The sequence below is a fragment of the Aulonocara sp. 'chitande type north' Nkhata Bay genome, linkage group LG22 (genome assembly GCF_057382095.1).
Source record: "Aulonocara sp. 'chitande type north' Nkhata Bay isolate Kocher_YH1m ecotype deep benthic linkage group LG22, A_spYH_male_GT1.1, whole genome shotgun sequence".
Taxonomy (NCBI): Eukaryota; Metazoa; Chordata; class Actinopteri; order Cichliformes; family Cichlidae; genus Aulonocara; species Aulonocara sp. 'chitande type north' Nkhata Bay.
Window position 1 is genome coordinate 5,117,046 of NC_141364.1, and position 13,401 is coordinate 5,130,446.

General features: G+C 40.7%; 1 protein-coding gene across 1 annotated transcript in view; it reads right to left on the bottom strand.

The window, feature by feature from the left end:
• The window catches only part of LOC147303301 (chloride channel protein 1-like), a 53,426-nt gene that overhangs the window by 32,051 nt on the left and 7,974 nt on the right, over nt 1–13,401 (bottom strand). The window contains exons 4-12 of the mRNA XM_086280406.1: nt 13,171–13,299; nt 12,108–12,241; nt 11,915–11,992; nt 11,736–11,814; nt 11,326–11,451; nt 10,832–10,916; nt 8,757–8,858; nt 8,508–8,592; nt 3,638–3,793 (exon numbers count right to left, since the gene is read on the bottom strand). Of these exons, the coding sequence (XP_086136532.1) occupies nt 3,638–3,793; nt 8,508–8,592; nt 8,757–8,858; nt 10,832–10,916; nt 11,326–11,451; nt 11,736–11,814; nt 11,915–11,992; nt 12,108–12,241; nt 13,171–13,299 (974 nt within the window). The remainder of the gene's footprint in view (nt 1–3,637; nt 3,794–8,507; nt 8,593–8,756; nt 8,859–10,831; nt 10,917–11,325; nt 11,452–11,735; nt 11,815–11,914; nt 11,993–12,107; nt 12,242–13,170; nt 13,300–13,401) is intronic.

Sequence of the window (13,401 nt, forward strand, 5' to 3'; positions counted from 1 at the left end):
TCCAAATCCAAAGGAGCCAGTTGAGGTGGTTCGGGGATCTGACTAGGATGCCTCCGGGCACCCCCTAGATGAGGTGTCCCACGGGGAGGAGGCCCTGGGGCAGACCCTGGACATGCTGGAGAGATTGTATCTCTAGGCTGGGAATGCACTGGTGTTTCCCTGGGAGGAAGTTGCCGGGAAGAGGGAGGTCTGGGCTTCTCTGCTTAGGATGCTGCCACCGTGACCCACCCATTGGCCTAGGTTATTGTTATGATGGTTATGTTTAATTGTCGAACACTCTCTTGGAAAACGAGAGAATTTCTTGCTCTTTTCTGGATATTCATTACAACCTGGAGTGTTTCTCTAACCAGAACTTGGAGAACCTGCTTCATTTAGCAAAAGCAGCTGAACTCTGAGCTGCTGGAGAACAACTATGCAGGATGAGGGACTCACTGAAGATACAGCTGATTACGCTCATTTATTTATTGTCACAAGTAACTTTTGCAACGCTCACATGTGCATTTAAATTTAACATTCACGGAGCTTTTTATATAGACAACGACGGAAAGTCAAATCAGGTAAAGGACAAAAGAGGAAGGCAGATTTTGAGTGTGTAGTGGAGAAAAGCTGACAGCAGCCGGAAAAAAACCTCTGTGTGTGTGTGTGTTGGGAGTTTCACCAGGCAGCTGCTCTCAGTTTTGGCTGAATTAAGTTTGCACTGCAGGGGGCCGCTCTGCTCCAATGAGAAACACCATAACTGAACCAATGCAGTGAATGATGCTGAGTGACAGCCTCTAATATCCTGTTGATACAATTATCTGTACAACATTACTGCCTAATTTGACTTTAGACAGAAAAACAGATCGAGGCTCTTCAAAGAGAAACAGGTGAGAATACCTTTTCTTTGGAGTCATCTTGGAAATTTAACCTAATTTCCTGAAGAAAACTTAATCTAATTTAAATGGTGAAATGTATAGAGCTACAAAACATTCTGTATACTATTTATTTGGATTGATTTTTAAGCATCAGTGACAGCAAGTGTTGATGTTTAAGATGCAGGCTTTATAATCGTTTGCCTCCAGCTGGACTCACATGAAAAAGCTTCGTAATTTTGAAGAAAAATAAGCAAACAGGAACATATTTGTGGTTTTAAGTGGACAGAAACATATAGCATAATAACACATCACCAAGACAAACATGAACTGACTTCCATGTAGCAGTTTGTACTTTGTATTTAGTGAAATGGTAATGTGCTTTCACACTGCTGTGTGCCTGAGCTGTTGAGAAGTCACAGATTTTCACCAAACAGGAGGCATCGACAGCTTGGCACCATTTTCTGCACCAGCCAACAGACTGTAGGCTGGTCATGACTCAGGAGTATTTAGAGACCAGACTTTGTCTGTCTGGGCTTTTTTTTATTTTATAAAAAAGCAAGCATTACGTGACTTTGGAAGCTCTGGTCACAGCATTTCAAAAGGAAGAACAGCATTGCAGGTTTTTTTTTTAAAGATTTGTTTGGAAATGCCCAGAGTTAAATAGAAATTTGTGTGCTCTGATATCTGCGTAGATTCTCAGTCATCCAGGTCATGGTAGTCGTAAGAGCTTGAAAAGAGAGCAGCTGAACTTCTTAAAAGACTCTGAAGATGTTTCACCTCTCGTCCAAGAGGCTTCTGAAACCAAGAGGGAGTCCCAGGGATTTAAACCCTACGGGGGTTGTGCTTTAGGTGGTTGTTCACCCACTATTAATAACGAGCGTCACACAGGTGTGAAAAAGGTATAGGTCATTATCACGAGTGTCCTCTGAAGATTACATTGTATTTTAGGTCCATTTTATTTCATGAGACATTTTAAATGTATAAATAACATGTAAGTTTCAAGCCCTTGTACATCAATGCACCAGCTGTCTTGGTTCTGGGTCATTGACTCAGCATGTTGAGTTTATGAACCTTACAGGGTTTTTTTAACGTCTTCTGATAACTCCGTTTGTCGTGTCATTTGCTTAATGTCTCCCTCTCCTTAGTTCCTGGTTATAGTTTTGTTTATATTGTTAGTTTTGTGTTTTAGTATCAGCTCCCTTGTATTAAGTTCATTCGTGTCGCTGGTTTCATCATTTAGTTATCACGTTTTATTTCACTGATAGTTATTTGTTCACATGCCTTGTGTTGAGTTTTGCTTGCCATCATCTCATTTTCCCAGACTGTTTGCACTCATGTGTTTTCCTCAGCTGTTTCCAACTCTCATTATCCTCAGTGTGTACATACAGTAAGCCCAGTCAGTCCTTTTATCCTTTGGCAGCGCTTTAGTTTTCCTGTCTCGTGATGTTTCTGGTTAGTTTGCTTTTGTGTTTTCCCTGACTTTTTGATTAAGTTGCCTTTTGGACTTGAATTGTCTTCATTTTGAGTTACAGTCTGTCTGTTCATGTGCTACGTCTGCATTTAGGGTCCACACTCCACTTTAACACCAGTAAAGTATATATTGATTGCGAACAGACTTTTCAGTCCAGAAAGAACAACTCTGGAAAATGCTTCAACTTTGTTCTCCCAAACATCATTTGTGAAGACGATAACGACACCAGAGTCAGTTCAGATTTCAGATCACGTATAATTTTCACAATTATTCTCAACCCTGTTCGGACCCTGTCTGGTTGTTGTCAAAATTCCTTCTGACTGCTGTCCTCTACTCTGACATTGTCTGGATGTTAATGACTTCGCCCATTAATTTGTATGGGTGAGAGCAGTTTCTGCACTTGGGAGCAATCTGAAAAGATGGCCTTGGACATTAAACGATCATTTCAAAGTCTGCATAAGATCTTTAACCAGACAGCCATCTGTATTCAAGGCCAATAGACGGCTGTCAGGTTCATCTTTTTATCCTTTGTTCACTGGTTTTTGCACCAGTCATTGTCCCCAAGCTTTATAGACAAAGGGTTTCTTTGTATCAGTTAATTGTCTGAATTTCATGATTTTATACGACCTATCACTCTGCTTGGCTCCTTTGAACTGTTAGACGTCTGATGTTATTCTGAAAGGACTTTACCTTGGTCTGTATCACAGGTTTCTTCTTTATTAGGATTTATTTGGGTTGTTTGTCATGTTCTAGTGCACATTTGCCCACCTTTGTGCAAACTGGGATTTTTTTTACAGCGTTTCATCAACTTTTTCGCTGATTCATTGTCATCCCAGCACCTAGAACGGATTTACACACACATCTATGCTCATAAAATATTTAAGCAAACAGCTAAGAAGACAGTGGGAATTCTGAAGCTCTGGGATTTGAGTGTGTGTGTGTGTGTGTGTGTGTGTGTGTGTGTGTGTGTGTGTGTGTGTGTGTGTGTGTGTGTGGCTGCGCTAAAGAAAACCTAAGAAAGCTAGAAGTGTTGGCAGCCTGCCAGCTCTGTTGACCTTGAACAGGAAGAAAAGGAAGACGACAAACACAGATGTCCCCTTCACCAACACACAACATGAGTGACCTGCAACAAATGTCCCTAATGAAGAGGAGGAGGATGACGAAAATGCTGACGTCAGTCGGAGCCTGCCTTCCAACACAAACACACACACGGTGTCGCAAACAATCTCACATAAACATGCAGATGCATAACGCAACTTCGCACAAATACACAGAAAGGATGACAAAACAAAATTTCCTAGCAGTCACAAACCTTCATGAGGAAGAAGAGCACCAGAATGACAAAGACGCTGACATTAGGGTGCAGCCAGGCAGCAGAGCGGCCCAGACCGACCGGTGGAGGAGACCCTGAAATCTTTGTCCATGTGAAGTTGTCAAACAGAGAGTTGATGCACTCTCTGGGCATCAGCTGGAAAGAAAGAGGACAGAGGGGGAAATGAGGTGAGGAGAGGCAGAAGGGACAAACTCTGAGACAGATGGACAGAGGGGAAACTGGTGCAGGAGGAGAAAAGCAGAATATCTACAAATGTACCTGATTTACATTTAAGATCTTTTTAAAGGCACTTTAAATAAAATGTGAAGCCAAACCTGCATCAAGGTGAAAATGTGATATCTGCTCAAAATTAACCATAACATAAAAATTAGATAAGTTTAGGAAAATGATTTAAATTAGTTTATTATTGTGAAAACAAAATAAAAACCTTTGACACACCCTGAAGTTGATTCATAATCATTTCCAGGCAGTGGTTTCAACCGACAGCAGAGACGATTATACTTTAACCATTTTTTGCCAAACTTAAAATTTGGCTTGAAAAACAGCAGGCGTGGCTAACAAAGCTTTCTTCTTTTGATCAGCTGTTAAATCAGCTGATAATCGGACCTCCTGTCAATCATTTTCACCAAGTAACAACCTTCATTTTTTAGACAACCTCCAACTGTCTAACAAATATGATGACTTTTCGTGTGGCACACACTGCAAACTATATTCTGTATAAACTTCAAGTATTTTATTTGATGGTTACTTGTGTGTTATATGTGCGTTTGTCCTTTGCACCCATGCAGTTCATGAGTGCAGCTTGCTAACCAAGATTGCAAGTGTTAGCACTCTGCCTGCTCATTTTACATATTACAGTAAATGTGACCAATTTCATTACACCATCTATAGTTTTTTTTATTTACAGGAGTCAGTCAAACGTAACAATGCATTCACAAATCTGTGAAATAAAAAGTACCCTCACACTTTTCATTTTCAAAGTGTGACAAAACTCGTTTTTTCCAAAGAAATAGAGGATTAGAACACAGGGAAGATATGTAAGAGGTCGTCTACACAAAACAAGGGGAGAAGGTAAAGCAAAAAAAGAACAGGATGAGAAAATTATTGAAAATTAATGAGAAAGTCAAAAAGGAGAGGGATATAGGGGGAAGTTATAGCAATAAAAGGTGAAAATAAAAATAAAAACAAGGAGGAAACGGTGAAGGGAGAGAGGAAAGGAGAGCAAGGGAAGGAGGAAATATGGTTAAAGGCGGAGTGAAATTTAAAAGGAGGATGAGGGATAAGAAGGAAATGGACACGGAAGAAGAGGAAGAAGTTTAAGAGGGAAAAAGGGAGGAAAAAAAGTCAAGTGAGGAAGAAAGTCAATTGAGATAAACAGGCAGGAAGTCATCCAGAAGGCTGGAAGCAGACGGGTATGGGTGGCCGTGTCCAATGAGTCATTCACTTCTGATGACTCATGAATGACTAATTCACTTCAACCGTTTTTGCTCCACATTTGCATAGATGCCTCTGAAACTGCTCACAGGAACAAAACGCAGCGCCTCCCGCATCTGCATAACGCCACTGCGGGGGGAGAAACAGCACCAACGTCATTTTGATTTCTCTACTTTTCTATTTCCTGCTTGAGTTCGGCTCGAATCGTGGTCCCTGAAATCCACCGTTTCAAGTGTGAGTGGAACTGTTGAGGTTCTGTGAAAGGCTGCTGTGGGCCTCTGCAGGGCTCGGATGTAAAAGGCTTTCCTGCTGCTTTTTGAAGTTGCGGGTTCATGTCTGGTTCACAACCCTTGTAGCATTTAATCTCCTCTCAGTGAGTTGCTTCTTCTGTCACTTTGCACCGAGCTGCCACGTTGGATTGGAAGGATTTCATTCCCCAAAGGGTGTGGATAAAGTCTTTGAGGAAAAGAAGAGGTGTCTGTCAAACATGGACCTGTTCACCAACTTAATCTTTTTCCTGAGGAGAAATGATTAAAATTTAGGCATCGCCTGTGTTAAAACCCACAGTGTGTCTTCATTAAAAAGGTGTGACGCATTTCTACAACGAGTGTGTGAATCATGTTGGGGTGTTACTGACTGACATATGCATTAAAACACATACCTGGTTCACACTAAGTGGTCTATTCTGAGCGCGTGTGAAACACATGATTAGCTTTTAGCTCTGGGTGGGTGAGCTGTTGATCTTTTTTCTTACCTTGAAAATCCATTTGCACACAGCAGGGCCACAGATGTGCATTAATATGGCGAAGATGTTCAGAATATTGCACATAGGGATATGTGCAATATTCTGATGTATAAGGAAAACAAGTTTTTAAGGCTAAAATGGTAAAACAGAATAGACAGTGTTGTGCAAAAGTCTTGAAGAGTCTTAGTTCATATTTTCCCATGAAAATGGAAACAGATGCAGACATACATTTCTCCACCGTGGTCAACAAACTGCCAAGCAGGCAGGAAATGAGAGAAAGGAGATCAGCAGAAGGAGAACATGGGTCGAGTCAGGAGGCTTAAGTACGAGATGAAAATAGACATGAAAGAAAAGGACCGAGTATAACAGAAAAACATGAATTTTACTTCACAAAACACAGGAGTTGGTTTATTATTGAGTAGGTTGAGTTAGTTTGGTGCATTCTCAGTAAGTCTTTGGGTATCAGAAAAACTTGATTTTTTTTCTTTGTTATTTCTATAAATCAACCAATTTTGTCAACTGTTGCCACACATAAGTGGAGCATTAACATCTATGTTAAAATATTTATTGTTTGACGGCCGCGGTGTCTCTTTCCATGCCGGGGAACTTTGAAAGCCTGGGCTCCAAGACTTTGTTGAGTGAAGAGCCGTAAACACTGACACAGCTTTCCAAAAGAAACACAACATAATACTACAGTTATTCACATTATATTACTAGATCATACTGTGTGGCTCGTGCTTCAAAGTTAACCTTACAACAGGGCTAAAAACTGATATGCCAAATTTTTATATCAATTATTAAAAACATTCGGGAGGGGATGGGTAGCATTTTCTGCCTCAGTGAGTCATGCTGACTTAGGCTACATCCACACGTACACGGCTATTTTTGAAAACTGAGATTTTCTGTTTTTGTTTAAAAAAAGAAAAGAAAATAAAATCCTGTCCACACGTACAGTTTTGAAAACATCTCTGTCCACATGTAAACACAAAACATGAAGTCAAAGGATGTCAAGAACATGCCAAATCCTAACCGTGAAGTAATGTTGGCCAATCAGAAGACTAGAAGCCTGTGAGGGAAAGAGTAAACAGGCACTCACAAAACCTTAAGTACTTCTGATAAGTAGTAGTTTTTCTGGAAAGGCAGCTAATTTTGTGTTAGTTTTCAAGTGCTTTCATCATTTAAAGTGTTAATAACTAAAGACAGTATTTTGGATTTTGTCTCACTGGGTCTCTTGGCCGGAGTTTATTCAATAAAGAAACAAACTGAAAATTTCACGTCACTCTGAGTGACTCATAATCATAAGTCACAGCACTGTGAAATATGGTTGGTGGAGACTCACAACTTAGGCATGAACAAAATGCATACAGCATGCATACATTCAATTTTTAAAAAAAATTACATTTATTCAAAACCAACGCCAACGTTGGCGTCGGGATTTGGGTTTTAAGAGCGTCTGTGTTTAATGTAGAAGTTCACTCTGACGCCTCTGTCTTTGTAAATGGACGGACAGTAACTGCATGTTTATATGTAAGCATGTAAAAACTGCAGATAGTCAGATTAACAGCAACAGTATTTTGTCTCTATCCGCCATTGCAGAAATTCATCTCATGTAAACAATAACGTGGTTTTTAAAAATCTCAGTTTTCAGTGACCTAAAACGCCATTTACGTGTGGACAAAAGGTCCAAACGCATAGAAAAAGATGCTTGTGTACGTGTGGATGTAGCGTTAGATAAAGTAAGCAAAGAGCCAATTGATACACAGAGAGCAGAAATACACCAAACTCCATGAATCCAAGTGGAAAAATATGCAATAAGATGAGAATCAACTTTTACTTTCTTGTCATATTTCTCATCACAGGAAACACACTCGTTTTCACACCCGTGTCCTATGTTGAAATCAAATTAGAAAGCAGTATAGACTCACTACAGTCATCCTCCTTAATATTCAGTAACATGAACGGGTTGTGGTTTGTTTACTTTTTCTTTTAGGTCATCGGGGGTCGGATTGAGTTGTTCCACAGGCCAGTTCAAGCCCTCAGGCTCTGTTTTGCTTATGTGTGCATTCGGGTGTCTCATTATTTTCCAGCCTTCTGCACGACTTTGCTAAACAGTGAGAGAAATTTGGCTTCAAGCAACCAGTGAATAAACTTCTATATATCTGAAAACTTTTCAGCCTTTTACAAACTTAACTGAATTCATCTTTGGAGTCTAATTACACTGCATGATTAAAGTTCGCTGGTTTGTCTCTCATTAGTGCTCAAACTAAGTGTTCATGTTAGGAGCACCCTGCGGCACTCAGAGGTCACGGTTTGTAAATACTGAACTTCAAATCCCAAAACTTGTGTGATGTGACATCAGTGGAGGGGACACAGCAGGCTCACATTTATCATGGCTACTGGACTGTGATGATGCTTTGCACCAAAGGAAACCGAAGATCTAAGAGACCACTGGTGTCGGCTTTCTGTGGACTTCAGGCCAAAGAAGCTCAGATTAAGCTTTCAGGTTACGATACGTATACGACTACATGAGGATGGTTACTGGACACCAAAACTTTGTGTTCTTGATGTAAAAACAAACGATTACTAAAATAAATAAATTAGCATGTAAATCAATTATTCAATATTCTATAGTGCTTACATAATAAACAGGACAACAAGCTATAAACTGACCTCTCCTGCCATGAACTGTCCAAATCCAGGTGGAAAGGTCAAGGTGGCGATTATCAGCGTTACCACAGCGGGAAAAAGCAGTCGGCTGGGAGGGAAAACAAAAGGAAAGTCAAAGCTCTGTGAACGAAACAAGCACCAGTAATTACCCTGATTATACCTGTGCATTAAAGTAATTAAAATACCCACAGTAAGGCACAGGCAGCATGGGCTAAAGTAAATTAAAAGCTGCCACAGCAAAGAGAGGCTCACTGTTTAGTCAGGAAGCGGGTCATGGCATTGGGTCTTCTCATAAACAGCACCACCTGTCTGTTGAGGTAGACGAAGAACGCGCCGAAGAACCCGCAGAAGATCCTGTACCAACGAGAAAGTCGGACACTCATTAATTACAGCCTTAAGTCATTTATTATATACATGTTGCTGTCATACATATCAGCATAGTCTCAAGACATTTGTCCAGTGTCTGACGTTACATTGGGCACTACTGGAAGTTTCATTGGCCAGTGGGGGAAAAGGTGATTTTGCTTACTTTATAATGCAGTTTCTATCGTGTAGAACAGAGGCGTCCAACTCCAGTCCTCGAGAGCTACTGTCCTGCAGCTTTTAGATGCATCCCTACTCCAACACAGCTGAATCCAAATGGTTGGATTACCTGCAGTCAAGTTCTATAGAGTCTTGTTAACGCCTACTAATTTTATTCAGGTGTGTTGTAACAGGGACACGTGGAAAAGTTTCAGGACACCGGCCCTTGAGGGACTGGAGTTGGACATCACTGGTGTAGAACAACACTGCACTTACAATTTAAAAAGTAGTAAAAGCTTCAAAATGAATGTCAGGGAAAAATGACGTTTCTGTTTCATGTTTAGGCTTTTTCTGAGCAGATGGTTTGCTGTGGTTTTTTATACTGGATGGTTTTGGTTGTAATAACTGTAAAGAGCGCTGGCGTTCCCATCTATGAAAGACACTTCACCTGGTTCAAAGTTGTGGTGCTTCGTCTTTACTGCTCAGCACACGAAGCACAGTAGCCTCAAACAAATCAGCAGCCCCTCAGCAAGTAACTGGTTATGACTGCGTAACTAGCAATCACCTTCATTTTCTCATGTCAACCTAACTGTAGCAAACTCTGTGTAAATACTCATCGAGTAGAGGAACTCATAAAATAACAGCTGCAACTACATTTTTATTATTCAACTGATTTTCTCCATTTTCAGTCTGGTCCCTGAGGACATGTTTGGACATGCAGAGTGAAAATGGTCAAACATATATACTCTCATCCCAAAAGGTTGATTCTGTTCATCTGGAACTGAAAACACTACGTCCAGATGAACAGAATCAACCTTTTACGATTTAAATACCTGGATGATTGAGCATGCATCAAGACATGCATACTCTACTCACTACTTCATTAGTTGCATCTTGCTAGTACCAGGTTGGGCCACCTTTTCCCTTCAGAACTGCCTTAATTCTTCATGGCATAGATTCAATAACATGTTGGAAATGTTTCGAGAGAGATTTTGGTCCACATTGACATGATGTCACAGAGTTACTGCAGATTTGTCAGCTGCACGTCCATGATGTCCTATTAGATTGAAATCTGGTGGCTGAACTCATTGTCATCTTTTAGAAATCTGTTTGAGATTACTCGAGCTTTGAAACACGACATATTATTCTGCTAGGAGCAGCCATCAGAAGATGGACACTATGTGATCATAAAGAGACAGACATGGGCCCCAAAGTGTGCCGAGAAAATATCCCCCACACTATTACACCACCAGCAGCCAATCATACAATGCAGGATGGATCCATGTTTTTTATGCCAAATTATGATCCTGACATCTGAATGTTGCAGCAGAAATCGAGACAAATCAGGCCAGGCAACATTTTTCCAGTCTTGATGAGCCTGTGTGAGTTTATTGGCTGACATAAGCAGCATCTAGTCTGGTCTTCTGCTGCTGCAGCCAAACTGTTTCAAACACTGTCAGGGTGAGCTCTTCTGCATGTCACGAGTGGTTGTTTAATTTACTGCTGCCTGTCAGGTTGAAGCAGAGTGACCATTCTCCTCTGACCTCTACATATTTTCTCTTTTTTGGACATTTCTCAGTAACCCCTGCAGATGGCTACGAGGGGAAAATCCCAGTAGATCAGCAGTTTATGAAATATTCAGACCAGCAATTATGCCACAATCAGAGTCGCTTAAATCACGCTTTTCCTTGTTCTGATGCACTTTCTGTCCAAATACTGGTGAGTTGGACATATGCCTTCACAAAGAACAGGTGTACCTAACGAGTTTGCCGGGGGGTGTGTGTGTTTGCTTTCTCTTTGCTCACCCAATGATGGCAAATGCTGGCAGCTCCTGCAGATCAAAAGGGAAATCCATACGAAAGTTTGTCCTGAACAGAGCCGTGATGGTTACTGGAAGAAAAAGAAAAAGTGCCCAAATTTATACCCTCGGCTTTCATTTCAATTCATTTAAATAATGAACTGGAGCTTGTGGTTATTTTAGTACTTAGACTAATAGCAGATAACACATTTACTGTGACATACAAACACAAAGCTAATATGTGGTGTACTGCAAAGTCACAGGAATGTGTTTGTACAGCAAAATGATTGGTTAAACATCCACGGAGACGCGAGCGAGGCACTGAAACACTCTGCTGCTACATGAAGGAGGAGATCGCCATCTAGTGGAGGGAGAGTGCTGTAACTACAGTACACACATATTGTCAGTGTCCATATAAAGACATGACACTTTGCTTCATGGAGAGAGGGCTCCCTCTAGCTCATGTCTTGGAAAGTAGTATATATATATTTGCACACATACCTGCATCTTTATTAAACACGGATAACACTCTGAATATGAAGGCACTAAATGTAGCAGCAAAGTATCCTCTCCAGTAGTTTCTTACAGCAAAGTATGTAGATGTTACCTCTATGCTGAAGAGCACACCTGGTGGAGGAAGAAAAAAAAGAGCAGAGAATTAGTCATGTATCAGATGTGTACTTCCATCATCACACTAATCTACATTTAAAACCTCTGCAATATGGAAAACTGACTGTAGATGAACATAAGAATTCTGATATTTTCCGTTTTTGACTCTGAATTTCGGTTTCCTGTGTGCACCAGACTGTGATGAAAATACCCAAAGCAGAGGTCTGACTGTCTTACATGCACTCCTGAGGGATATGAGTCAGACAAAGAGAGCAGAGGAGCACAGGGAAAAGGATGTGTACCTCCAAGCGGAGTACCGAAGCAGCAGCCCACCCCGACAGCACAACCGACCGTCAGGATGTCTGTGTAACAGTATGGATTCTACTGATCCAGAGAGGAGGAGGAGTCAGCATTGAAACAACATATAAATAAGGAATATTCAATCAGAGGGAAATTCGAGTGTTTCCTGACATCAGCTTACCTGATAAACTCCTGAAAAAAAGGACATGAACCTGCTGAGAACTGCTGCACAGATGCTGGCAATGTGAACAAACGGGCCCTGAGTGCAGGAATGGAGCATAAAAAGAAAAAGGTTAATCGAATAAAACAATGCAATGGTTCGATGAAATGAAACAGCCCACGAGAAGCTTTTTCATTTATCTGGGCTGACCCACCTCTTTGCCTACAGGCATGCCGCTGCCCAGAGCAGCCGTCAGACCAATGACTTTGGCGATGAACGCCTTCAGAGTCAAATACTCCTTTAGTACCACACCTCTCAGGATGGTCTTCAACTCTGGTATACCAGAACCTAGAACAGAAGGGTTATATAACAAAATAATAATAACTGTTCTGAACCTTTTATGACTCGACACACTTTCCTAACCTAACACTTGTCTCAGATGGCTTTGGTGCTGCTGTTTTCTGAATAATTTGTTGCAAATTCTCAATTAATTTTCATTCAGGGCATCAAACATTTCTGCAAGTGGCATTTTATGTCAAATGCTGCTTGCAGAAATAATTACAAGTTTTCCTTTGCAATTAGTTAGTGATGCTTGAGGGAAAAAGTTACAAAATAATTCCACATTTGCAGGTTGGAGAAAGCGTCAAAAGTTTGCCAGCCAGGAGACTGTGGTTCATTTATGTTGTGTGTTTGTTGTGCTTTGTTTCACTTGGTGGATTCTTTCTTTTTCTTCATTGTGCCTGCTGTTTAGGTTTAGACATCAAATCAAATCCACAGTATTAACCATATGAAGCACAATATTGATTGCACACAAATGTGAGAGATCTTTTACAAACATCCATATGTCCCAAGGCACCAAACCAAAGGAAAACCTTGTGTCTATCTGTGAGACAACAAAACAGCAGTACTGTGTGACACCGTGAGAACGAAAACAGACAGAAAACAATAGCAATGCAAAAACTTTCCTCTGTAAAGCTGCTGTTGGTAAACAAGCATCATAAAGGGCTGAAAGTGTGAAAAATTGCATAGTTTAGATGAATGAAAAACTATTTTGTTGATCGGTTGTTTAATGGCTGCAGAGAAAATGAGTTGGAGATGTTCTCCCTCAGCTTCAGTTCCCTATTTTTTTCTTAATTTCATAACCAATAAGAACCTAAATGTCTGATCCTGTCCCAGTATTTAAGAGTGCAGACTAAATTTGAAATGCACTTTTAAATCTATGGATTACACGTTACGGTAGACAAACACAGAAGCATGAGAAAGACAGGGGTACAGACCAATAGCTTGAGGGGAAACCAGGTGACAGAAGAGGGAGGAGAAGAGGATAAACATCAGGGGATAGGATACCCAGGCCAGGTACTGCAGGGGGATGTTCCCCCTCAGCTCCCCGTGAATCCACTTATAGGCTGATGCAGGAGGAAATTTAAGGAGGAAAAGAAAACGAGTGTAGAGGCAGAAAAAAGCAAAAACAAAGTAAATTAAAAGAAGAAGTAAAAGAACCAAATTAC